The 25,660-nt window shown below is 40.6% G+C and overlaps 2 protein-coding genes across 3 annotated transcripts in view; both read right to left on the bottom strand.

Annotated features, from left to right (window-relative positions):
- Positions 1 to 5,529, bottom strand: part of EMILIN2 (elastin microfibril interfacer 2) — a 53,803-nt gene extending 48,274 nt beyond the window's left edge. The window contains exons 1-2 of the mRNA XM_045781906.2: positions 4,865 to 5,529; positions 4,214 to 4,336 (exon numbers count right to left, since the gene is read on the bottom strand). Of these exons, the coding sequence (XP_045637862.2) occupies positions 4,214 to 4,336; positions 4,865 to 4,998 (257 nt within the window). The 5' untranslated portion in view covers positions 4,999 to 5,529. The remainder of the gene's footprint in view (positions 1 to 4,213; positions 4,337 to 4,864) is intronic.
- An 8,326-nt stretch (positions 5,530 to 13,855) lies between these two features.
- SMCHD1 (structural maintenance of chromosomes flexible hinge domain containing 1) overlaps positions 13,856 to 25,660 on the bottom strand; it is a 157,083-nt gene continuing 145,278 nt past the window's right edge. For both annotated transcript variants that reach the window (XM_087869946.1, XM_087869947.1), the window contains one exon: positions 13,856 to 14,328. In XM_087869946.1, coding sequence (XP_087726072.1) covers positions 14,142 to 14,328 — 187 coding nt within the window. In that variant the 3' untranslated portion in view covers positions 13,856 to 14,141. The remainder of the gene's footprint in view (positions 14,329 to 25,660) is intronic.

The following is a 25,660-nucleotide window of genomic DNA, read 5'->3' as shown; positions in this document are numbered from 1 at the left end:
AATAGTCAAGATCTGGAAACAACCTAACTGTCCGCTGATGAATGGATAAAGAAGTTGTGGTATATACATACAATGGAATAGGATTCTGCCATGAAAAAAAGGAAAATCCTACCATGTGACATGGATGGAGCTTGAAAGCATTATGCTAAGTGAAGTCAGAGAGAGACAAATTCTGTATGTATGTATATATTCTCACTTACACATGGAATCTAAAGAAAAAACAAACACAAACTCACAGAAAAAGAAATCAGATTTGTGGTTAACAGAGGCAGGGGTGGGTGAGAGGGAACCGGATGAAGGCGGTCAAAGGTGCCAACTTCCAGTTGTAACAAAGTCCTGGGGATGTAACCTAGCACAGGAGTGTAGTTATCACTGCTATAGATGCTGAATTTGAAATCTGTTAAGAGAGTAGATCCTAACAGTTGCATCACAAGGAAAAAATGTTTCCTTTTTTTTTTTTCTATGAGATGACAGATGTTAACTTACTGTGGCAATCATTTGACAACAGATGTAAGTCCTTTTGCTGGACACCTTAAATTTATGCAGTGCTGTATGTCCATTAAATCTCAATAAAACTGGGGAAAAATTAAACTGTATAGCATAGTGGACAGTACGAAAAATGATACAGTCCAATGCATCATAGCAAATAATCCACAATAAAGGTTTAAGCGCACACGCATACGCACAGCTCTCAATCACTCTTACATGGGAGTTGCTTCCATGAAAGAAGGTGTAATTGTTCTCAATAGTTGAGTACTGTGCCATCCCCCAAAGGCACACACCAAAAGGAACAAATTTACTCCCCATCGCTGCGGGGCCAAAGGCCAGGAGCCCTGGGTTTGCAGGCAGCTCAGCCGCTTACCAGCACGTGACCATAGATAAGTTAGGGAACACCTAGTCTGTTTCCTCATTGGCAAAATGGGACTGTGGTTTTCATCTTGAAGGGTTGTTGCAAGAATTAAATAACCTCATACATGGAATAAAAAGCCCTAAAGCAGTGCCTGACACACAGAAGTTTCTTTACAGTTTCAGAAAAGTAATGACTCAAAATGCCCACATACACAAAACCCCTCTCTGCTCCTAGTTTCACATAACGATGCCCAAATTTGCAATCTGTAATCAAAGGCTCTTCATATATGCAAATGGAGCAAGGTCTAAACCTTCTGGAAAGGCACATGGGCTAGGTCTCTACAGCCCACGGAGGCTCAGTGCCCAGTGACATGACCAGACACAGATGTTCTCCACTTATTTCTATGGACTTCCCATAAAACCTCTTGTTTCCTAGCTGATTGCCCTCTAGGTCTGGGAGTCTATTCAGTGTCTCCCTTGGCTTCTCCACTTCCGTCCCAGAACATGCAGCGTTTTCTCTTTAAGTGGTTCTTCACCTGCTTGGCTACTATCAACTCCCTTTTTCCACTGAAGTCTTTGAAACACATGTGATGCCTGTGTTACCGAGTTTCCTCTCGGCCTATTCCCTTAATCTTACACAAACTGCAATGCCTGTCCACGTCCTTTCTGTAGAAGAAAATTCTTCCTGCTAGCTAAAGCCACCCGCCTCACTGGACCCCTTAGCCTTGGACCTCCCCTCCTGAGGTCCCTAAGATGAAGTTTCCTCTTCTAAAGTTGGCTTTGCTCTCTCGCCTTCCTGGTTCCTCTTCCTCCTTCCCCTCCACCATCCCTAGAAACTCCGCTCCGCCCCTGTCCTCGCAAGGCCTTGCTGGCTCGCACCTGCCACTCCAGGCGCTCAGCGGGCCCCACATGCCAAACTGCATTCTAGCTCCACCATCTTGGCCAACCTCCAGCCCTGCAGCACTTCCACCACCCGAAAAGGATTCCTCAGTAACTGCAGGATGAGTTTCCAAAGGACTTTCACTTCCACACGGCTCAGGTCCTAGGGATCAAACAATGAAGACCTCACCTGACAACAACCCCGTGAATTGACAGAAGTGACTGGGGCTTCTGGATTCATCAGAAACACCTGGGAAATTCCACGTTAAACAGCCATTCATTCTCTTTAAGTATAAAGAGGCTTTGACTTTCATCATCCACCAAGCATCAAAATTTAGGAAACATTTCATAGTTGAAAAATAAGGTAAACCACTCCTTTCCTAGCTCTAAAGAAACAGAAAGAAAAAAGTCATGTCTGAATTGACAAGTTAATTTCAAAATTTTCGGCTTGATCAGTTAAAACAGTCTGCCCTTATTTTTTTTTATTTCACACTTACAATGCAGTATCTAAAGTGTAAAAACACACTTGAATTGTTCAGGTGGCTATTATTGAAGAAAAACACCCAGGTCACTTATTTTGCTTCTATTTAATAAAACAACAGAAACCTCTGCCATTTCTTTCTTTCTTTTTTTTTTATTATTTATTCAACAGAGATAGAGACAGCCAGCGAGAGAGGGAGCACAGGCAGGGGGACTGGGAGAGGAAGAAGCAGGCTCCTAGTGGAGGAGCCTGACGTGGGGCTCGATCCCATAACACCGGGATCACGCCCTGAGCCCAAGGAAGACGCTTAACCGCTGTGCCACCCAGGCGCCCCACCTCTGCCATTTCTCAGAGCCCTTTTTGTTGTCCTTCCCACCGGGGAGCAAAAATATGCTCCAACTGCCTTTCATTAATCTGCTGATCTGGAGGTGATTTGCTCCCCACTGATGACAAAGAATCTGTTCCACTGAGTTTTGGTCAAATACAACAATTAAATCACCCCTTAATTTCACAAGCACTAAATAGGTTCAGAAAATTTAAAAGAAACATCTTCAAAATGAAAAGCAGGACCTCCCCAAATGCAAAATTCATACATCTGAGTTGCCACACGTCTTCAGGTTATACAGCAAACCACGACATGTAGTTCTTGGGTAAAACAAATGAAATATTCCTGAGTCATAATTCTCAGTTTAAGCACATCCATTTAAATTGTGTTGAATACTTAGTCCGCGTCTCTGCCACAATGCAGAGCTCTTACTCGGCTCTCCTCTCACTGCGGGCCGTGGACCGTGAGGTCTACAAACTATGAACTAGAGTAGAGATACAGGACCTGTGACAGTACCGCACCCCCTCTGACAAATCCACCCCAGTGAGCCAGAGATTCTATCTCTGCCTGTTTCTTGTGTATTCGAAAGTGGGGGGGGGGGGTCTCTTCTAGGTTGTTGTTGTTGCTGTTGGCCTAGCAGAAATTATCCCTTCCCTGTTCGCAGTTTCCACAGCAGCCCAAGTGGAATGATCCAGAGACGGCTTCCATCCCACAAAGCCTGAAGGCTCATCTACTGCCTTCTGGAAGAAGGTTTCCTGGAGTCCCGTTTCAGTCTGTCCCTTTGCTTTGCCAAAGACAGATCCGCCTACTGGCTATTCTTTGCAGTAATGACAACAATGCCCTAAGACAAACAACTTATTCTTAGGGGAAAACAATTAATTTCAACCATCACATGTGTTCCGCAACAGCCATTGATTCACAATCGCTCATCCTCTGATAACTGACTTACACAAAAACACAAAGGCTTGCCAGAAGACAATTGAATGTGTGTGATGTATTTAAGGGAATTTGTATTCTACTGCATTGCTTCCTCTTTGTTTTTTAAGATGATGAAATCTTTATAAGCAAAATGATGATTAATTCTCATCAAAAAGATGACCATTTTCTCCTGACGTCTTAACTGAAATCCCCAAATGTAACATGAAAAAAATGACTCACTTTCAAGCAAGTTATTGCTGGGACTTCAGTTTAGAGAGCTACAACACTGGAAGAGGTCCGGTTTATGGGGACATTTGGACAAAATGCGCCTATTTTAGGACACGGGCTAGAACAAACCTCTCCGCTAATCCTACATTTCAACGTTTTGAGCAGTATACATTTTGGAATCTTCTGTGTGCCCCAGCACACACAATATGGATCTAATTAGGTCCAGCTGCCTTATGTTAGTAATAAAATTGAAAGAAAAAAAGAGGTGGGGTGGGGGTGGGGGCTTCGTTCACCCCTCCTATGCCCCGGCGATCACAAGCTCGCAAGTCGTGCGCATCCTCCACGCTCACTCCGGGCAACACACGCCTCTAAAAGACCCCAGCGTGCCTGGGACCCCGCTCAGCGACTGCTCAGCTCCTGAGTTTTCTCTCCCTCTGGAAGAGATTTACGGACGGGCTGGAGCCCAACGCTCCGACGCCACCCACCGCCCGGGCCCCGGCGCACCCCGCCCGCTCCTGGGCTCAAGGACTTACACCAGCGCGGACGGACAGGGCATCTGGTTCCAGGCACAGTTGTACTGAGCCTGAATAAAACTCTCACTTCCCTCCAGCACAGAGCAGCTCACGTTCTTGTTCACGATGTAGGCGCACCAGTTCCTGGGGTTGAGGGAGGGAGAGCGAGAAGCCACAGTGTAAACCCTGAGAACAATGGGGCTGGGGGAGAGGGGGCGAGCCGATAGAGCGAGGGTCACGGAGCCCGCCGGCTCTGCGGAGGCGGGAGCCCCACAAAGCAGCCATCGGGAGGGTGCGCGGCTGCGCCTTCGGGGAACCCGCACCTTTAGCCGGCAAAAGACGGCAAAAGAAAAGTGCCTACGGTTCCAGGGGCTTCGGTAATTCTTGGGAGTCTTTTCCTGAACGCCCTGCTCCGCGGGATACTCCCTGCGCGCCACAGCCCCGGAGGCAGCACCGCTCGAAGGGCGGGCGAGATCACCCCGGGCGCCTCGCGCCGGCCGTAGAGCGCACGGCCCCGCGGGAGGAGGCGCCGCCCGGGCAGCCCAAGGGGTCCCCCGGCTGCTGCTCATCGCCTGTGGCAGGGCAGTCGCGGACCCGGCCGCCGGTCGGGGAGGGGTAGGCGGGGGGCCCAGGGCTCCGTGCGGGGAACGAGGAGAGGGACCGCGCACTTACTTGTTCCTGGCTCCCGGCCGCGCGGGGTGCATGGGCTGCGGGCCGGCGTGGCACAGCCCTGCGCCGCCCAGGGTCAGCAGCGCCAGTGCCCAGCGCCAGGACGCGCGGGGCCGGAGCCGTGTCCGCTGCCACATTCTGCGCGCGGCGGGCGCGCCCCGCCTGCCGGATCCCGAGCGCTGAGGGTCGAGGCTGGAGCCGCAAGGCTGCGGGCGGACGGGGCGCGGCCGGAGAAGGCAGGAGAGGCTCAGGCGCTTCGCGACGCCCCCACCCGCACTCCGCGGCCGCCCCCTCCGGCTTCTCGCTCCCACTTCTCCTTTTCCACCCCGTGCGCCCGCGCTTCTCCTCGGTCCCTCAATGACGCACAGGTCCCCCCGGGTGCCGCCCTCTTTATTTCACTTCCCTCTCCGAAACGTGACTCTCTCTCCACCGCGGCTCCCTGTCTCCGGTGCCCTTGCCTCTCGGCAGGGGGTTTGGGGTGAAAGGGCTGAAGAGTTTAGGAGAAGGGTCTAAGTTACAGAATTTCCAATTACTCAATCCTTTGGTCTCTTCCCAGAAGCTCAGCAACTCCTCCTCCCACCTTCCAGCAGGCGCGCCCCGGCCCCTTGGGGATGTGGCCGCAGTCGGCGAGTCTGGCCGTCCTCACGTCGTGCCTGTTGTGCCCGGGTGCCGGCCCCCCGGAGAGCGTGAGGGACATCTTTATCAGTCCCTGGGAGGGACTCGACTCGGGTTTCCTCCTCCGGCAGGACGTCGCCATTCCCCCACATTTGGACTCTGGAGTTGAGGGGGATATGGACGCGGGTCCCCTTCTCTGAACTCTGCCGCATGCCTCCATTTCAGTTTCCAAGTCAACGTGCAGGGCAGCACGGGGACAGCCCCGCGCGCCACAACAGCTACCCAAGGGCGGCATCAGACGCTAATAAATGCTACACTGCAGTTTGAAAGATAATCTCACAGCCTCAGTTTCTGATGTCCGAATCTCAACCTTTTCTGTCAACATTAAAGACCACAATGGTAAAACGTCCGAACACTGCTAGACGTTTGTCTTTTTGCTTGCTTGCCTATTTTCTGCCTATTCTTGAGTGACACTAATCTCTACCAGTTTCTTTTGGGGATCAAACGACTCCACAGAAGAATGTTACACAAAATCCCTGCCCAAGTGTTGTACGCTGGGGGATGTATTTGAATCAACCTGCTTCATCTAAGGAACATTAGAGGGAGGTTATTTGCAGACTGCATAAATAACTACAGTATTTGTGAGGAAACAGGTTGCCGCTAGCTGTGGATTGTTAGGTGGACAGTAAACATTTGCTGTGTTCTCTAAATGAAGCCATTGGTCCATTTTATTTCCAATAGGCTTTGATAATGTTGCTGGGCCTTTTGATTTGCGAATGGAAGCAAGGATATTCCCTAAGTAGAAACTTCACAAGAGCCAAGCAGAAAATTATACCATGTAAGGAAATAGTCCATCCATGAACTTTCTTAATGGAAGCTCAGACACAAAAAGGGCTGAAGTCATCCCAGCTTTCAGAAGAGCCACCCGGAGGGGAAAAATCACAGAAAGGGATAAAAAATGGTCTTGCGTAACCCAATCTGTGTCTTTGTGACTTCCCTGCTGTCCCCATCCTAACACTATTTTTGTTCATGAAGTGTCATAGGGAAGAAGCAGCACAGAAATGAAAGAGAGTGACAGAAAAAAAAAAAATAAAGGAAACACAAACGATGCATGTCTACAACCAGCAGCTAATAACGTCTCTTCAGTACAGGTAATTCTCAAACTTGAGAGCGAGTTGAACTGATGAGGTCAAATCTACTTTTTCCATTGAATTAAAGTTATACTAGGAAGCTGTATTCTAGTCTACGAATTTGAGAACCAACTCTTTATTGAGAAGACAACAATACTATATTTAATGAGCTATAAACGGCACTTATCAGTAGATACATTTTATTCTGAGCATCTGTTAGGGGCTAGGCATTGTGTGAAAATACTGAGGATTCACAATTGAGCCAACACCGACCTGGGCTCTGTGTTCAGAGCTTCCAGGCATTCCTGTGTAGTGAAAGTGGAAAATTTCTGATGTACACTCAATGAAGTGAGACAATACTTGTCATATGTGTTTCTCTAGACACATGCCCATGTGTACCTGGTGTGGGGCTGCTCTGGGAAAGTGGAAAAAGACTTTTGGCTCTCAGGAAGACTTGAGGCCAAGATCCCAAGGGACCCTCTTCCCTTTCTCTTCTCTAGCTACAGAAAGGGACACATCAAACTTGGGGACCAGAAAGCCCTCTCCAGAAAGCAGAGGAAGAATCCTGGGGATAGAGAGCTTAAGCACATTAGGAAACAGACTAATTAGGCAGATCACGTGGCCCCAGACATAAGAAATTATGGAGGAGTCATTGGCGGAATGCTATTAAGTGTGAATTCTTTATAAGCTGCCTACTACTTTAAACAACCACTTGAAAACTGTCAGCTTCTTATCACTATCTGAAGGCATTTCTTCTGCTTTTAGAGAAAGACAACTATCATATGATTTCTCTCATCTGTGGAACATAAGAACTAGAATGATCAGTAGGGGAAGAAAGGGATAAAGAAAGGGGGGGTAATCAGAAGGGGGAATGAAACATGAGAGACTATGGACTATGAGAAACAAACTGAGGGCCTCAGAGGGGAGGGGGTGGGGGAATGGGATAGACCGGTGATGGGTAGTAAGGAGGGCACATATTGCATGGTGCACTGGGTGTTATACACAACTAATGAATCATCGAGCCTTACATCGAAAACCGGGGATGTACTGTATGGTGACTAACATAATATATTAAAAAATGATTATTAAAAAAAAAAATGAAGGCATTTCTTCTGCTTTTAAAATCAAAGTGCCCCGTAGTAACTTCCACTCTCAACTGTGTGACCAACTTAGCTAAAGCAAAAATGCAAAGTTAGACCTACTTCCTAAAACCTATTCCCTCGCTGTTGGTCATGATCACAGTGCCCATCAGGCTCTGTACTTGGGGGCACATCTCCGGAAGCATTGAGCCTGCTGGGTCCCCAGTACCCCTAGACTCCCCCTTCAGTTACCTGGTGGAGGAGAGTGGGTGACCATTACAGAAGCAGCAGACGGGTACTTTTCCCCTATCCTCACGTTCAGTCATCAGCACATGACACTTGATCAAGATGAACTGATTTGCATCTAGGATGTATGTGGTCAAGAGTCATAAGACTAGTCTGGGTGTCCCATCCTTCTCATTCCTTGTCTTTACTTTCTAGAACTCAAAAAAATTTCCCTCCTGATGTCTAGGTATACTTTTGGGTGTCTTTACTGCTTCTTTGTGCTGCTTATCTAATGATGGGGGGGAAAAGTCCTTGAAGACTGGATATCTTGAATGAATTTTGATTGCAAAGCATTCCAAACATAATACACCCTAAGAAAATGTCTTGCACATTCATAAGTTAGTGATAAGATGCCCTTCCTTAAAGAGAAATGCAGCTTGGTAGGGAAAGAGAGACAGAAGTATCTCTGAGAAAAATTAACTGTCCCGTCTAGCTTGGTTTGCTTTGGAATGCTAAGGTTGATACAATTTCATTCAGCTACATTTGATATAGGCATAGCATTGGGCGAGTCATCTTCAGAATGAATTCAGCGAGTCCCTAGACTTCAAAATTTACAAACAATAGCTGCTTTCCTGTCTTGTCAAAGGCTTTGCTCAAATACACCAAAACAGAACAAAGAACAATTGCTCTCTTCAATTTTTTCTTAACATACTTATTTGCGAATATCCCACTTGCTGTACATAGCTGAAGATTCAAAATCTCAGTATCTTCTGAACCCAAGACTGATCTTACTTCTCAATCGAGTGATTCAGTGACACTACTAAGGATTATGGCCATTATTTTAATCATCTTTCTTGAGAGATGCCAGGAACAAATCTCCCCCTATTAATCAGGGGTGTGTGACTTAATACATTTTAAACTATCACACGAGAACTTCAAAACTGTGAAAAGTTAAAATCCTGCCTGAAATCACACACGAAAACAAATAGTGGTTAAGAGCTCATGCAGCAGAATTAACGTACTGTTCAAAATTGGGGTACCCTCGCCTCTTAGCAGAATGATCTTAGACAAGTCAGTAGTCCTTTCAATCCCCATTTTCTGCTCTGAAAATGGGAATGCCTTGTGTGGCTGTTGGGAGGATTAGCTGGGTTACCACATGTAAACCACCTAGCACAGTGCCAGGCATACTGACAAGTGCCTGGTAAGTGGAGGATAAATATTCACAATTGTTACTGTTACCACATCAGCACTCCAACAGATTTGCAGCCAGGTTCAGAAACTTTGTCATTCTTTTTTTGTGCCAACTGATGTGGGCAGCTGACCATCTACTATAGTTTTTCTTCCTAAGTAAGAAATATACGAAGAAATGGCTGTCATGAAAGCACATGCATGACTCATTCAGAATGACTAAATGTGATAGTCAGGAATGGAACACGGGGCTCTTGACTCCCAGCCCAGTTTTTTATTGCCCCCCAGGGGGAAATATATAGCTCAGTTTATCGTTCAGGAGATTTCATCCTCTACAAAGAAATTCATTTTAGGACAATTCAATGAGATCTTTGGAAGGATCAATACCTCTATAAAAATAAACTCAGATCACCAGGCAACTCAGTTGTGAACATCTTCTTTCTCAAAAAGATGAAATTAGTTTCTAATTCCATATCGCTTAATTTTTTTCAGATGTTTCTTAGTTCTAAGGATGCTTCCTATAGCCAAATAATATGTTTGAGAATTCACTGCTGTTACACTTATGGTGTGGTTTTGAACACATTTTTTCTTCATAAGAAATAACTGACAAAAATAGGCTCTTAGGATTCGATTTGTTTCCAAGAGAGCTGTAACAGCTCAGGCAGTATTGTCCTCATATATGAGCCACATCAAACTATGCTGTAGTTCAGCATTTATTTATGGAGTAAGAGTTGATTATTCTGGAATCAACAAAACGTTTTAAATAGGCAGAATATGTTTGATGATTATAAAATACATTATTAAATTTTAGCACAATCTTGGTCTATGCTCATTCAAATAGTATTCATGAGCAAATTCATTCTTTTTAGTATTTCAGATTATGCGGTTCTAAGCAATGTTATAAGTATTTAAGTATGGTCAAGTCTCATTATTTGATGTAGTATGTTGTAGGAAGTTGCTGCCAACACTGAATTAGCTAATACTGAACAATTGCTCCTAGGGGAAATACAGGGTTAGGTTCCTACAAGCCTCTGGTCACAATGTTTTTGTCAACCAGTCAATACGTAACCTTGTTTTATGTGTGTTTCTATTTAAAGATACCTTATTCAATACATATTACTGATTCAGTAACACTGAACTCACGGCCAACATCACTGTAACTCATGCCTGAGCAGAGCTTAACTAACACATATTTTCTCCATAAGGCACATGACAGCTGTCTTGCGCTTAGAAACACTAGCTCACACTTCAGGGCTATGCTTGGGGACCATTTTATTTTATTTATTTTTTTAGGGGGGCCACTTTAAACAGCAAAATCAAAGAGCAGAAAATGCAAAAAAAAAAAAAAAACTCAGAAAATTTACCATGAAAAGGACACTTATTTGCAGTACTCAGAGGGAAAACAAGAAAACAGAGCATTGTCTTGCTGGATCTCAGCTGGGAACACACACATCAGGCAAGGAAGTGTTTGCCTCTCTGCACAAGTCCACAAATGACCGTGAAAATGCTACAGGTATGGCGTTTGGATTTAAAAACAGAATCTATGAATAATGAGGATGAACGGTATTTCAACTTAAGTCCAGGAACAGTAAGAAAATGTTAGGATATGGGAAAGTTCTTGGAGTTTTGTGGCCATAAAAAGATTTGTTTTGTCAGTAAGCATATTGGGGAAGTTATTCATATTCAACACTGTACCAGGCAATGTGGGAGCCAGAGAAAAACAGATTTAGTTCTTTCTCATCTTAATTGACTGAAATAATGTAACAGTGTCACATTCGGGAAATAGAATACAACATAGTAAAAACTGTGTAGCTAGGTGATGAAGAAATACAGTGGAGGCAATCAGAAAAGTTGGATGTTAATTAGGAAAGTCTGTGGAGAACTATGGGTTTAAGAGAAGTGTAACATTTTGTTTTGCTTTAAATCCACTATGATATCAAAAATGAATGTGATTGCTATCGAGGAAGGGGCAATTAATGTGACCTTGTACCTGGTATGTTTCTAATGGGGCCAGCTGGTAGGGTAGCCAGACTAAGGTATGTGGTCTTAGATGTAGCCAGACGTAGGGGGGACAGAGAGGCCAGGTAGGATTCGGGAGTTCTCAACAGGAGGAAGGAGAGCAGTATAGGCTGGTGGAAAACAAAACAAAAAACGAAACAACTCTGGTTCTCTTTTTCCCTTATCTAACATAGGCAGAGTAGCCAGATGTCCTGATCTGCCCCGGCCAGTCCGAGGTTACTCCTGTTGAGCGTCAGTTAACACTATTAATTACTTTTAGTGTCTCCTTTCATCTTCAAAAGTGCCTGGGTTTGGACAATAAATTATATGGTCACTCTAAGAGGCCTAAAATGAACTGAAAGCCACACTATGTTTGTTTAGCCTTTATAAAGGCTAAAACATTAGGAAATGTCAATGCAAATAACAAAATCAGAAAATGAGAAAGTACCGGTTTTCTCTAAGCCAAACTTTACTTGGATCAAGTTCTTCTGTTATTACCTCATGCACATTTTGGTAACTTTCTGAAGTTTGTATTATTAAAAAAAAAAAAAAGCTGATGAAGCACCAAAGCCTTGGTTGTTTAATTGGTTGATGAAGGTGGATATTTGCATGAGCTTTCCTTGGCTCTGTCTCCTTGCACTTAATCACCTAAACTCACCCTCAGGAGCTAAGAAAGAACCAGCACTGTGGTGCTTCATTCTATTTAAATATTCAGGCTTGGTTCTAGCACATTTACATAGTGCAGAGCAGGGAAGGGTCTTGCTCAAATGCAGCTCTCTTTCTGGTCTCCATTGACATCTTTGAACATTCATTGGTTAAAAAAACTAAAACAGGGGCGCCTGGGTGGCACAGCGGTTGGGCGTCTGCCTTCGGCTCAGGGCGTGATCCCGGCGTTATGGGATCGAGCCCCGCATCAGGCTCCTCCGCTGTGAGCCTGCTTCCTCCTCTCCCATTCCCCCTGCTTGTGTTCCCTCTCTCGCTGGCTGTCTCTATCTCTGTCGAATAAATAAATAAAATCTTTTAAAAGAACAAAAAACAAAAAACAAAACTAAAACAACATAAATAATAAGCCACGGGCAGATAAAAGTTACTAGTATCTTTTGACTAATGGAAAATACAGGTGAGACAAGAGTTTCATATTCAGAGAATGTGGAGGGGTCAAGCAGGAAAGTGCCTTAGTTTTCTAGAGTGCCCTTACGTGTTTTTCCCTCGCTTTTAAAAATACAAAACCAAAATATTTTATTGCCTGAATATTCTGAGGTTATGCTATCCCAAGGGCTGTTTGAGGGCAAAGTGGTGCCAGGATTCCTGGGAGAAATAGGAAGAACATTGGGAAAAAAAAAAAAAAACTATCAGAACTCAGTTCCAATGTGTTTCAACCCAAAAGAGAATCTTCCCTTTTAGTACTAGGGATTCCAGTTTCATGAAGAATTTTTAAAACTAAATATTTGTAGATTATGATTTTCTCCTGTGAATTTTATCAAAGCATATCATTCTTTATTTTTTAAACATTTATTATTTATTTGTTTATTTATTTGACAGAGAAAGAGCACAAGCAGGGGAAGCTTTAGAGGGAGAGGGAGAAACAGACTCCCCACTGAGCAGGGAGCCCAAAGCAGGCCATCCCAGGACCCTGGGATCATGACCCGAGCTGAAGGCAGACACCTAACCGACTGAGCCACCCAGGCGCCCCAAAGTATATCATTCTTACAAAAAAGTGCCTAAGTCATAAGTGACGCAATGAATTTTCATGACGTGAACAGAGCCATGTAACCAGCACCCAGGTCATGAAGGAAAACATAAGCAGCATCCCAGGGCCCCTCATGGTTCCTTCCAATCATGAATCCTTCTCAAAAGTCACACTGATTCTGACTTCCAGCATCATGGCTTAGTTTTGAAGGTATGTTTGTTGAAGAAAAAAGCAGTTTCTAATTCATCTTAGATTTTATCCCTATACTTGGCAGTGTCTGGCACATAACACTTTATTTAATAACATCCGTTGAATAAGTGAAAGAAAGTAGACGGATGCCTGACTTTCCTAAGAGAGTTGGCCGAGTTAACATATGTTTTATACCTAGGGAGGAAAGCGGCATTACATTTGGGAGAGAACTGGGTTCTGGGGATGCTAACTTGAAAACAAATTGAAAACTCAAACTTAGAAGAGACGAGCACACTTCAGTTTAATCTTTGAACAACTGTAAGTGAATAAATCGAAACCTCTGTAAAACTCTGTTCACATGGTATCCACCGTAACTGGTGAGGCCAACCTCCAGAGACCTTGTTTCTCTTTCTCACTTGTAAATGGACCCATGTTAGAGAGGCCCTCCCGCCTGACCAGTGCAGCCAAGAAATGACTATTTTCAGTCCTCCTCCACCCCGCTCTGAGGCCCGGTCAGTCGGAGAAGAAAATAAGAGTCACCCTCTCTCTGGGCCACAGCATGTGATCTCCAGCCAGAGTGCTTCTTGGTCTAATGAATGAGGTAAGAGGGGCCAAATGAGGTTTCAAACGTATGTCGCCTCAGAATTACAATTTTCCTTAACTGTACTTTGAAAAAGCTGGAATCAAGAACCCAACATTGCCAAATCCCTGCTTAGCCAAAAAGATCTGTCAACTGTAGAAATAACAAATAAGAGGAAAATCCATCTCAGGCTTTGAACTGCTTGCTGTTCCTAAATGTTGCCCAGGGAAATACAAATAAATTATGTCCTCTGAAGGACAGATTCATTATGAATAATCTAATAATCTCTTTAGGTTGGAGTTTTAAATACTTCTTTAGGGTACTTCAAAAATTGTAAGGGAGCAAGTCTGGACAATAAAAACATTTTTTTTTTTTTTAGAGGATGCTTTTCCTTAATTTCCCGCCTCCCCCTTGCCCAGAAATGTTGTATTTTATCAGAGACGAGGCTTCAAAGAGCAGAGTGAAAGCCCAAACTAGAGAAACACACAAATCTGTTTCATCCACATTAAAACTAAGAATGTTAAATCCAGAAGCAAATCTAATTTGCCTGGGGAGAGCTGAGAAGGAAACTGGTTCTTTCTCCTTTTTACCTTTTCCAATTATGTTGATTGCAGGTCCTTAAAAAATATAATCTTTGCATAAACTGTTCCGTCTGTGTGGAATTTTCTCCATGTCTGGAGAACTTTAACTCCACCTGCAAGACCTTGGAGTCTTCATCTGTTCTCTGCAGCTCTCCTGGGAACCTCCAGATCTCACATGTTTGCAACATGTATCTGATAAAGAATGGGTAGAGGAACTTAACAAATCAACAACGTTTGCTTCATTTCTTATATATATTGATATAAATAAAACATATAATAGATATGTACATTTCAGAATAAGGAAGAATCTTTTAAAAAGCATACCTGGCAAAATAGGGATCTGTACCCCTTAAATCATCCTGAAAAAACAGCTTTGAGTGATGGTTTGAAACAGAAATGTTTTAAGGATATCATGGTGCATTTGTCTATGTCTAGAAAGCTCTATAAGCCTTTATAAACCTTTACTCATATTGAGGCTCAAAACATATTTGATATACTTGTCAAAATATTTTTTGACTGTTTATTCAGAGTCAAAAATACACTGTTTTCTGGGGAGAACTTGGCTCTCAGAGCAGGACTGGTCTTCACGACCTCTAGACTCCTGACCAGCTCTGCTATGGCAAGATGTCATTAAATCACCTTATTCTGTCTCTTATTGCTTTAGGATTTCTCTCTTCATTTTTCCCCTATTATTTATTCAGCTTATTCCAAAATTTAGATTTTCCACTACTTTTTTAAAAGGATTATTAGATCTTTCAATTTCTTTAAGGGTTATTAGATTTTTAAATTTCTTTTTTTTATAGAACTGAGTTACAATTGACATATAACATTATATTAGTTCCACGTACAGAACATAATAATTCAATATTTGTATTATTGCAAAATGATCATCATAAGTCTGGTTAATGACCATCATCGTACATAGTTTCAATATGCAATACTTTCAAATATGCAATGCAGTATTATTAACTATAGTCACCATGCTGTACATTACATCCCATGACTTCTTTATTCTGTAATCGGAACTTTGTACCTCTCAATCTCCTTTGCCCATTTTGCCCACGTCCCTAAACCCCTCCTCTAGCAACTACCAATCTGCTTTTTGTATCTACAAGTTTGCGTTTTGTTTTTTTTTTAGATTTCAGATATAAGTGAAATCATATGATATTTGTGTCTGAATTATTTCACTTAGCATAATATCTTCAAGTTCCGTCCTTATTGTCACAAATGGCAAGATCTCATTCTTTTTAATGGATGAATAGTATTTTATTGTACATATATACCACAACTTATTTATCCATTTGTTATGGATGGACATTTAGGTTGTGTCCATACCTTGGTTATTGTGAATAGTGCTGCAATAAACCAGGGGGGTACATATAACTTTTTCAGTTACTATTTTAGTTTTCTTCAGATAAATACCCAGAAGTGGAATTGCTGGATCATATGGTACTTGAGGAATCTCTATAATATTTTCCATAGTGGCTGCACCAGTTTAAATTCCACCAATGATGAGCAAGGGTTCCCTTTTCTCCACATCCTCAACAACACTTGTTATTTATTTTTTTCTTTGATAATAGCCATTGTGAGAGATGTGAAGTGGTATCTCATGGTGGTTTTGATGTGCATTTCCCTGATGATTAATGATGTTGAGCAACTTTTCATGTGCCTGCTGTCCATCTGTATGTTTTCTCTGGAAAAAAGTTTATTCGGATCCTCTGTCCATTTTTTAATCAGATTGGCTTTTGTTATTGAGTTGGAGTTTTTAAAAAATATATTTCAGATATATATATACCCTTATTGGATATATGATTTGTAAATATCTTCTCTCATTCAGTGGGTTGCCTTTTTATTTTATTGATGGTTTCCTTTCCTGTGCAGAAGCTTTTTAAAAGTTTGATGTAGTTATGATTGTTTATTTAAGCTTTCCTTGTCTTTGGTCCAAAAATATCACTGCCAAGACGGATGTCAAGGAGCTTACCACCTATGTTTTCTTCTGGGAGTTCTAAGTTTCAAGTCTGACATTCAAGTTTTTCATCCATTTTGAATTTATTTTTGTTTATGGTGGTTGGCCAGTTTTCCCAAAACCATTTATTAAAGAGACTGTCTTTTCCCCATTGTATATTCTTGGCTCTTTAATCATAAATTAATTGATCTTGTAGGTATGGTTTTATTTCCTGTTTCCATTAATCTACCTGTTTAATGCAAAACCATACTATTTTGGTTTGAATTATTGAGTTGTAAGAGTTTTAAAAATATTACAGATATAGGTCCCTTTCAGAAGTATGATTAGTAAATATTTTCTCCCATTCTGGTGGTTGTCACTTTTCTTTGATAATTTCCTTCGAAGCAAAAAGGTGTCAGTTTTGATGGTCCAATTAATCTTATTTCCTGTTGTTCTTGCTTTTAGTGTCACATCTAAGTATTCTTTGTCAAATCCTGTATCATGAAGATTTATCCCTATCTTTTCTATGAGTTTATTTTTGTTCTTATATTTAGGTCTTTGGTCCATTTTAATTTTAGTACATGGTATCAGGTAAAGGTCCAACTTAATTCTTTTTCATGTGACTATCTAGTTGTTTCAACACCCTTTGTCAAAAAGACTGTTTCCCCTTTGGTTGGTTTTGAAATCCTTGCTGAAAATCAGCTGACTGACCACAGAAGCATAGGTTGATTTGAACTCCAATTCTCTTCCATGCAGTTAAACGATGCCTATTTTTGTGCTCGTATCACATTGTCTTGATTATTGTTGCTTTCTAGTAAGTTGTGAAACTGGGATGTCTGAGTCTTCCTTTGTTCTTTTTTCAGTATAGTTTTAGCTATTCTGTGTTGCTTGCAATTCCATATGAATTGTAGAATCAACTTTTAATTTGTGCAAAAAAGTCAGCTGGATTCTGATAGGGGTTGTGTTGAATCTGGAGATTCACTTGAGGAGTACTGTCATCTTAACAGTCAAGTCTTCCCACCCACGGATATGAGAGTTTTCATTTATTTTGACCTTCCTCCAACAATGTTTTGTAGTTTTCAGAGTACATGTTTTGCGTTTCCTTCATTAAACTTATTCCTAAATATTTTATTCTTTTTGATGCTACTGTGAGATTTAGTTTTTGGATTGTTCATTGCAGGTGTATAGAAATTTAACTGATTTTTGTATATTGATCTTGTATCTGCAAGCTTGATGAACTCAAGTATTAGCCCTAATTTTTTTTAGTGGTTTAGAGTTTTCTATGTATCAGATAATGTCATATGCAAACCGAGATAGTTCCACTTCTTCCTTTCCAGTCTGTGTGGCTTTTTTTTTCTTGCTCAATTGCCCTCGCTGATGCTCCAGTATAATGTTGAGTAGAAAGTGGTAAGAGCAGATGTCCTTGTCTTGTTCCTGATCTTAAAGGAAAAGCATCCAGTATGATGTTAGTTCTGGACTTTCCATAGATGATCTTCATCAGGATGAAGTATATAATGAAAGGGCACTGGATTTTATTAAAAGTGTTTTCTCCACCTATGCAGATGCGATTTTTAAAAATTCGATTTATATGATAATATCAATATATCAATTATTTATATATTACATCAGCATTATATCAATTCTTTTCAGATATTAGCCCAATCTTGCATTCCTAGGATAAACTCTACTTAGTCATGGTATACAATTTTTTATATGTTGCTGGATTTGTTTCGTTAGTATTTGGTAGATTTTTGCATCCATGTTCATAAGAGATAATTGGTCTGTAGTTTCCTTCTGGTTTTGTTTATCAGGGATATCAGGGTTATGAGATGGGAAGTAATCCCTTCAACTTTTTGGAAGACTGTGTAAAATTGGCATTAATCAAGACTCTGATAAGCAAAATGGCAATGGGTAATTGGGCAGATGGATGGACAGGGAAGGAAGCATTATAGGTTAAGGGAGCACTCCATAATTGCCACCAGAGCCACTGATGAAAACCATCTCCAAGAGAACCTCTAGCTAAATAAGAGAACTGGACCTCTCTGCAAATCAGCAGCTTCAAGTGTATCCTGCCAGATCACCACCCATGAGCTGTTTCTGTTTTGGAGCCTCTATTGGATTTAGAATTGTCAATTTATTAATGAAGTATGACGGCCTGTGTTGAACAAGACCAGCTGGGTCAAGCATTTGAAGATGCTTTGGAAGTACTGAGGCAACGTTCACCTGGAGATCTTTAGTACTACCCAGATTACAAAACTCACCTGGCTTTCATCAACCACTGCTCTCATATCAGAGGAAATTCCAACTGCTATGGTGTGCTGCTTACAGAGAAACCTGTCTATAATGGAGAACAGTAATAAACAGTGCTGCAGACCTCTATTTTGAAGGAAATACTCATCAATCTCTGACAAGCATTCCTTTTTTAAAAAATTCAATTAACATATAGTGTATTATTAGTTTCAGAGGTAGAATTCAGTGATTCCATCAGTCTTATATAATACCCCATGCTCATTATATCACGTGCCCTCCTTTATGTCCATCACCCAGTTACCCTATCCCTCCACCATCCTCCCCTCCAGCAACCCTGAGTTTGTTTCCTGAGGTTAAGAGTCTCTTATGGTTTGTCTCCCCCTGATTTCATCTTTATTTTTCCTTCCCTTCCCTTATGATCCTGTTCTGTTTCTTTTTTTTTTTTTTTAAGATTTTATTTATTTATTTGACAGAGAGAGAGACAGCCAGTGAGAGAGGGAACACAAGCAGGGGGAGTGGGAGAGGAAGAAGCAGGCTCATAGCAGAGGAGCCTGATGTCGGGCTCGATCCCAGAACGCCGGGATCACGCCCTGAGCCGAAGGCAGACACTTAACCGCTGTGCCACCCAGGCGCCCCTCTGTTTTGTTTCTTAAATTCCACGAGTGAGATCATGTGATAATTGTCTTTCTCTGACTTATTTTGTTTAGCATAATACCCTTTAGTTCCATCCATGTCTTTGCAAATGGCAAGATTTCATTTTTGATGGCTGCGTAATGTTCCATTGCGTATATGTGTGTGTGTGTGTGTGTGTGTGTGTATACACACACCACATCTTCTTTATACATTCATCTGTCAATGGACATCTGGGATCTTTCCATAGTTTGGCTATTGTGGACATTGCTTCTATGAATATTGGGGTGCAGGTGCCCCTTTAAATCACTAGGTTTGTATCCGCTGGATAAGTACCTAGTAGTGCAATTGCTGGGTTGTAGGGTAGCTCTATTTTCAACTTTTTGAAGAATCTCCATACTGTTTTCCAGTGGCTATACCAGCTTGCATTCCCAATTACAGTGTAGGAGGATTCCCCTTTCTCTGCATCCCTGCCATCGGTTGTGTCCTGTGTTAATTTTAGCCATTCTGACTGGTGTGAAGTGGTATCTCATTGTGGTTTTGATTTGTATTTCCCTGATGCTGTGTGATGTTGAGCACTTTTTCATGTGTCTCTTGGCCATTTGGATGTTTTCTTTGCAGAAATATCTGTTCATGTCTTCTGCGCATTTCCTGATTGGATTAGTTGATCTTTGGGTGTTGAGTTTGATAAGTTCTTTATAGATTTTGGATACTAGCCCTTTATCTGATAAGACGTTTGAAAACATCTTCTCCCATTCTGTCCATTGTCTTTTGATTTTGTTGACTGTTTCCTTTGCTGTGCGAAAGCTTTTTATCTTGATGAAGTCCCAATAGTTTATTTTTGCCTTTGTTTCCCTTGCCTTTGGAGACGTGTCCAGCAAGAGGTTGTTAGCTGTGTTCTCCTCTAGAATTTTGACGGATTCCTGTCTCACGTTTAGGTCTTTCATCCATTTTGAGTCCATTTTTGTGTTTGGTGTAAGGAAATGGTCCAGTTTCATTCCTCTGCATGTGGCTGTCCAATTTTCCCAATACCATTTGTTGAAGAGACTGTCTTTTTTCCATTGGTTATTCTTTCCTTTGTCAAAGATTAGTTGACCAGAGTTGAGGGTCCTTTTTTGGCTTCTCTATTCTGTTCTGTTGATCTATGTGTCTGTTTTTGTGCCAGTACCATACTGTCTTGATGATTACAGCTTTGTAATAGAGCTTGAAGTCCGGAATTGTGATGCCACCGGCTTTGGTTTTCTTTATCAACATTCCTTTGGCTAATGGATTTTAGGATTATTTGTTCCAGCTCTGTGAAAAAAGTTGGTGGTATTTTGATAGGGATTGCATTCAATGTATAACTTGCTCTGGGTAGCATAGACATTTTAACAATATTACTCTTCCAATCCATGAGCATGGAATGTTTTTCCATTTGTGTCTTCCTCAATTTCTTTCATGAGTGTTCTATAGTTTTCAGAGTACAGAATCTTTGCCTCTTTGGTTAGGTTTATTTCTAGGTATCCTATAGTTTTGGGTGCAATTGTAAATGGGATTGACTCCTTAATTTCTCTTCTGTCTCATTGTTCGTGCATAGAAATGTGACTGACTTCTGTGCATTGATTTTATATCCTGACACTTTGCTGAATTCCTGTATGAGTTCTAGCAATTTTGGGGTGGAGTCTTTTGGGTTTTCCACACAAAGTATATCATTTGCAAAGAGTGAGAGTTTGACTTCTTCTTCGCCGATTCGGATGCCTTTTATTTCTTTTTGTTGTCTGATTGCTGAGGCTAGGACTTCTAGTACTATGTTAACAACAGTGGTGAGAGTGGACATCCTGTCATGTTCTTGACCTTAAGTGAAAAAGCTCTCAGTTTTTCCCCATTGAGAATGATATTCACTATGGGCTTTCCATATATGGCTTTTATGATATTGAGGTATGTTTCTTCTATCCCTACACTGTGAAGAGTTTTAATCAAGAAAGGATGCTATAGGGGCACCTGGGTGGCTCAGTTAAGCGTCTGCCTTTGGCTCAGATCATGATCCCAGCGTCCTGGGATTGAGCCCTGTGTTGGGCTCCCTGCTCACCGGGGAGCCTGGTTCTCCCTTTCCTCCCTGCGCATGCTCTGTCTCTCTCAAATAAAATCTTTAAAAAAAAAAGGATGCTGTACTATGTCAAATGCTTTTTCTGCATCTATTGAGAGGATCATATGGTTCTTGTCCTTTATTAATGTAGTGTATCACATTGATTGATTTGTAAATATTGAACCACCCTTGCAGCCCAGGAATAAATCCCACTTGGTTGTGGTAAATAATCCTTTTAATGTACTATTGGATCCTACTGTCCACTGAACATTCCTGAAAAACAGCTAGTACTACCTGTTGTTCTCTAGCAAAAGGGAAGCAAAGGCAGGAAGAAGCTCCAGCTGTCTGAATACCTTCATGAATCTCTGTGTAATCCTGAGATGGCATTTTATATTCAGTGGGTAGATAAAACCAAAGGTATCTTTCTGTTTGTATCAAAAAACAAAGGGAAGGGGGCGCTGGCTTGATCAGTCAGAAGAGCATGCAACTCTAGATCTCAGGGACACAAGTTTGAGCTTCACATTGGGGGTAGAGATTACTTAAAAAACAAAAACAAGACAAAGGAACACCTGCCCAACTTTGGGGGAAAAGAAAAGATAACCAGAAGACCATGACTTACCAGAAGATGGCTACAGCACTGAGAAATTATGGAAGAACTGGGGAAATCACCAAAATTTGGAGAAAGTTAACTTACCAATTCAGTGAGGCCATTCTCCAAAGACTCCATCTTATTTCTTAGAAGAAGAGATCTACTCACAGTATGTTCAACCTGAGCAAGGATAGCTCAGCTTAGAGTAAGTGGAATGCAAATTATGGTTGTACATAGGCTGATTCCCATGAGCCAAGCCACCCTGATTGCTAAATAGTCTCTTACATTTCATGAATTCCTGGCATCAGAAATCCCTACAAATTTCAAGAATTTTCTCTTAAGGCAAATACCGAAAAGGAAAACAGAATTAACTTCATTATTTCTATCTTTTATTAAATAGCATGTGATCTACAAAAAAAAGTGTTGGTACTAATCTTCTAAATGTTTGGCAAAATTCTGTGGTAAAGCCATCGGGGCCTTGGCTTTTGTGGGTTTTTTATTACTGATCCAATCCTGTCACTTGTGTAGGTCTATTCAGTTGTCTATTTTTTCTTGAGTCAGTTCCAGTAGCTTGTGTCATTCTAGGAATTTGTTCACATATAATTGTTCATTGTATTCCTTTATAATCCTTTTTATTTATGTAAGGTAAGTAGTAATGTCCCTCTTTCATTTCTGATTCTAGTATATAGTTGATCCTTGACCAAATTTGAGCTGCATGGGTCCTCTTATATGCAAATTTTTTCAGTATAGTACAATACCATAAACATATTTTCTCTTCCTATGATCTTAACGTTTTCCCTCTTCTAGCTTACCTTATTGTAAGAATACAGTATGTAATACATACAACACACAAAATGTGTCAATCAACTGTTATCAGTAAGGCTTCTGGTCAACAGTAGGTGATTAAGTTTTTGGAGAGTCAAAAGTTTTATGATTTTTTAAAGTGTGCGTGTGGGGGCGGTTGGTGCTCCTAACCCCCACTTTGTTCAAGGGTCAACTGTATTTTCTATTTCAAAACGTTCTTTTTTTTCTTGGTCAAACTAGCTAAAATTTTATCAATTTTGTTAATCTTTTCAAAAAAAAAACCCTGGTTTCATTTCTTTTTCTTGTATTTCTAGTCTTTATTTCATTCTATTTCACTTCCGTCTTAACCTCTATTTTCTTCCTGCTTACTTTAGGTTTAAGTTTTCTCCTCTTTTAAGGTAAAAGATTAGGTTATTGAGAACTTTTTTCCTTTCTTAGTCATTTACAACTCTAAGTTACCCTCTAAGCACTGCTTTAGCTGCATTCCATAAATTGTTACGTGTTTTCACTCACCTCAAAATATTTAGTGAATTTAAAAATTTTTTGATCCATTGGTTACCCAGGAGTAGTCTTAATTTCCACATATTTGTGAGTTTCCCCTGCTATTTCATATTTGATTGCATTGTGATCAGAGGACATACTTTGTATTATTTCTGTCCTTTTTAATTTTTAAAGGTTTTATGCTCTAGTCCATGGTCTATCATGAGAAATATTCCTTGTGTGCTTGAGAAGAATATATATTGTTATTGGGCGCTATGTTCTGTATGTCTGTTAAGTCTAGTTGGTTTATAGTGTCCAAGTCTTCTACTGTGTTTGGTATAGTTGTTTTAACCATAATTGAAAACAGGGCATACGGTCTCCAATTATTATTGCTGAATTGTCTTCATTCCTGTCAGTTTGTGCTTCATGTATTTTGGTACTCTGCTATTAGATGCATGTATAATTGTTATATCTTCCTGATGATTCACCCTTTTATCATTATAAAATGTCTTTTCTTTTTTTTTTTTAAGATTTATTTATTTATGTGACAGAGAGACAGCCAGTGAGAGAGGGAACACAGCAGGGGGAGTGGGAGAGGAAGAAGCAGGCTCCCAGCGGAGGAGCCTGATGTGGGACTCGAATGCCAGGATCACGCCCTGAGCTGAAGGCAGATGCTTAACGACTGGCGCTACCCAGGCGCCCCATAAAATGTCCCTTTTTATCTCTAACATGTTTCAAAGTCAATTTTGTCTATTAATATCACTCCAAATTTGCTGTGATGGCTGTTTGCATGATGTATCCTTTTCCTTCTTTTTAATGTTTTTAATCTAATGTGCCTTCTGTAAATAACATATGTAAATATTTTATTCAGCATGTTACTCATTAATTGGTAGCTATTATCTTCTATCACAAGTTAGACACACTGGTTTGCAAAATAGCAGATGTAAGTATTTGCTGAATTAATGAATTCATAAATGTTGCAATAAAAATCATTCTGTATTTCAAACAACTAAGGCCAACTTGGTTTTACATTCTGAAGCATCTCAGGATTCATATTAACAAATGTCTTATGAAATTGGCATTCCGTTCTAAATTTATATATCTAATAATCTGAATTCTACTATATAAAACATTAAGGCAATTAGCACCTGAATATTTAATACAAATGTAGCCAAAGCTCAATATATTATTTCTTTTAAACAGATCTGATTGGTTTATGATTCTTTTGACTTTTCATTAGTATTTGGACAAGAGGATCCATAGCTGACTTGTCAGTTCTTCAAAGAAGTAATTCACTCTGCAAAACTACTGACGAGAAGAAATATGTAACAAGTTTAACAAATCAAAACATACTTCTGGTCTACAAAGGAATGGAAATAAATTTTTTCACTAAATTTGCTAACCACTTATCACTAAATATATCACAGAACTCATATCTAAATGACATAAGAATACGAAGATTCCCTGGCTTTTAAGTATTACCCTATAATTTCTAGCACAACATAAGTAATGGTCTCATTCTATACTGGTTTTGTTGTGGCTATTTTAAAGTATCAAACTGAATTCCAATTATATTTAAGTATACCAATAAAAAAATCTTCCCCAATGGATTATCAAATAGTCAAGGTACATAAGTCTTTCTAAAATAAAATTTACTAAAATACAAATACAGAAAAACGAAATGCAATGTTCTAGTTCTCTCAAGAACTAAAAAGTAGAATTAGAATAACTGTGGGGGACAGGGATACCTGCGTGGCTCAGTCAGTTAAGTGGCTGCCTTCAGCTCAGGTCTTGATCCTAGGGTCCTGGGATCGAGTCCCGCATCACACTGCTTGATCAACAGGGAGCCTGCTTCCCTCTGCCTGCTGTTCCCCCTGCTTGTGCTTGCTCTCCCTCTCTCCCTCTGACAAATAAAATCTTTAAAAAAAAATTAACTGTGGGGGAGAAACACAAGTGAGAAAGGTAGATGTACACAAATGCTATTAGCAAAGATTTAAATACAGTACTTTACGGAGATATAATTACTAATATTTTCTATTCCACATTTGTTTATTGGAGCATGGTCTAAAGAATCAGAATACTGGGAATCTATTTTATATTATCAGACATCATTTTATCTTGAATTTAGGCTTCCTAACATAGAAATATATTAAGAACGTCTGTCTCTACTATGAATTGTTTGTCGCTGGGACAGGTGATTCTTTAACGCCAATTTGATCACTCTCCAAAAGGGAAGTAATTTTAAACAGTAAGATATCGTCACACTCAGGTTACTGACAAATCTCTATGTGAAATAATTGCTTGCACAAAGCCAGATTTGGAGAAAATATTAAATAATTAATATTTTAAGGCCAAAGGTCCTACAATGAATTTTAATGTTGCTACCAATCTATTCCTAAATTTAAACCTCTATGTGATAATGAAAAGTAGCAACCTCTTTTTGAAGTCAAAAGAAATACTAGGTGTTCAACAGACATGCAAAAAAAATCTTAAATTAACATGTATAATTTTACAAATATAATTACATAGTCACGAAGAGGAAGAGATGATCCCATGAAAATATTTAGCTGATAAAACTGAAAGTATCTTGACAGTATAAAAAGGGAACAAATGCAAACTTCTTACTAACAAGTATTATTCAAAAATTACATACTAAAAATATAACAACCTCACCCATTTCATAGTGATTGTAAATAACTAAGTCATATAGTCAAAAGTATAAACGATTTGGAAGATGGAACTCTTTTTTAGCACTAACACT

Source organism: Ursus americanus, chromosome 19 (genome assembly GCF_024610735.1).
Source record: "Ursus americanus isolate L20-20 chromosome 19, mUrsAme1.1.p, whole genome shotgun sequence".
Classification (NCBI taxonomy): Eukaryota; Metazoa; Chordata; class Mammalia; order Carnivora; family Ursidae; genus Ursus; species Ursus americanus.
The sequence above is the reverse complement of the archived record's forward strand: the minus strand, read 5'-3'. Positions and strand labels throughout refer to the sequence as shown.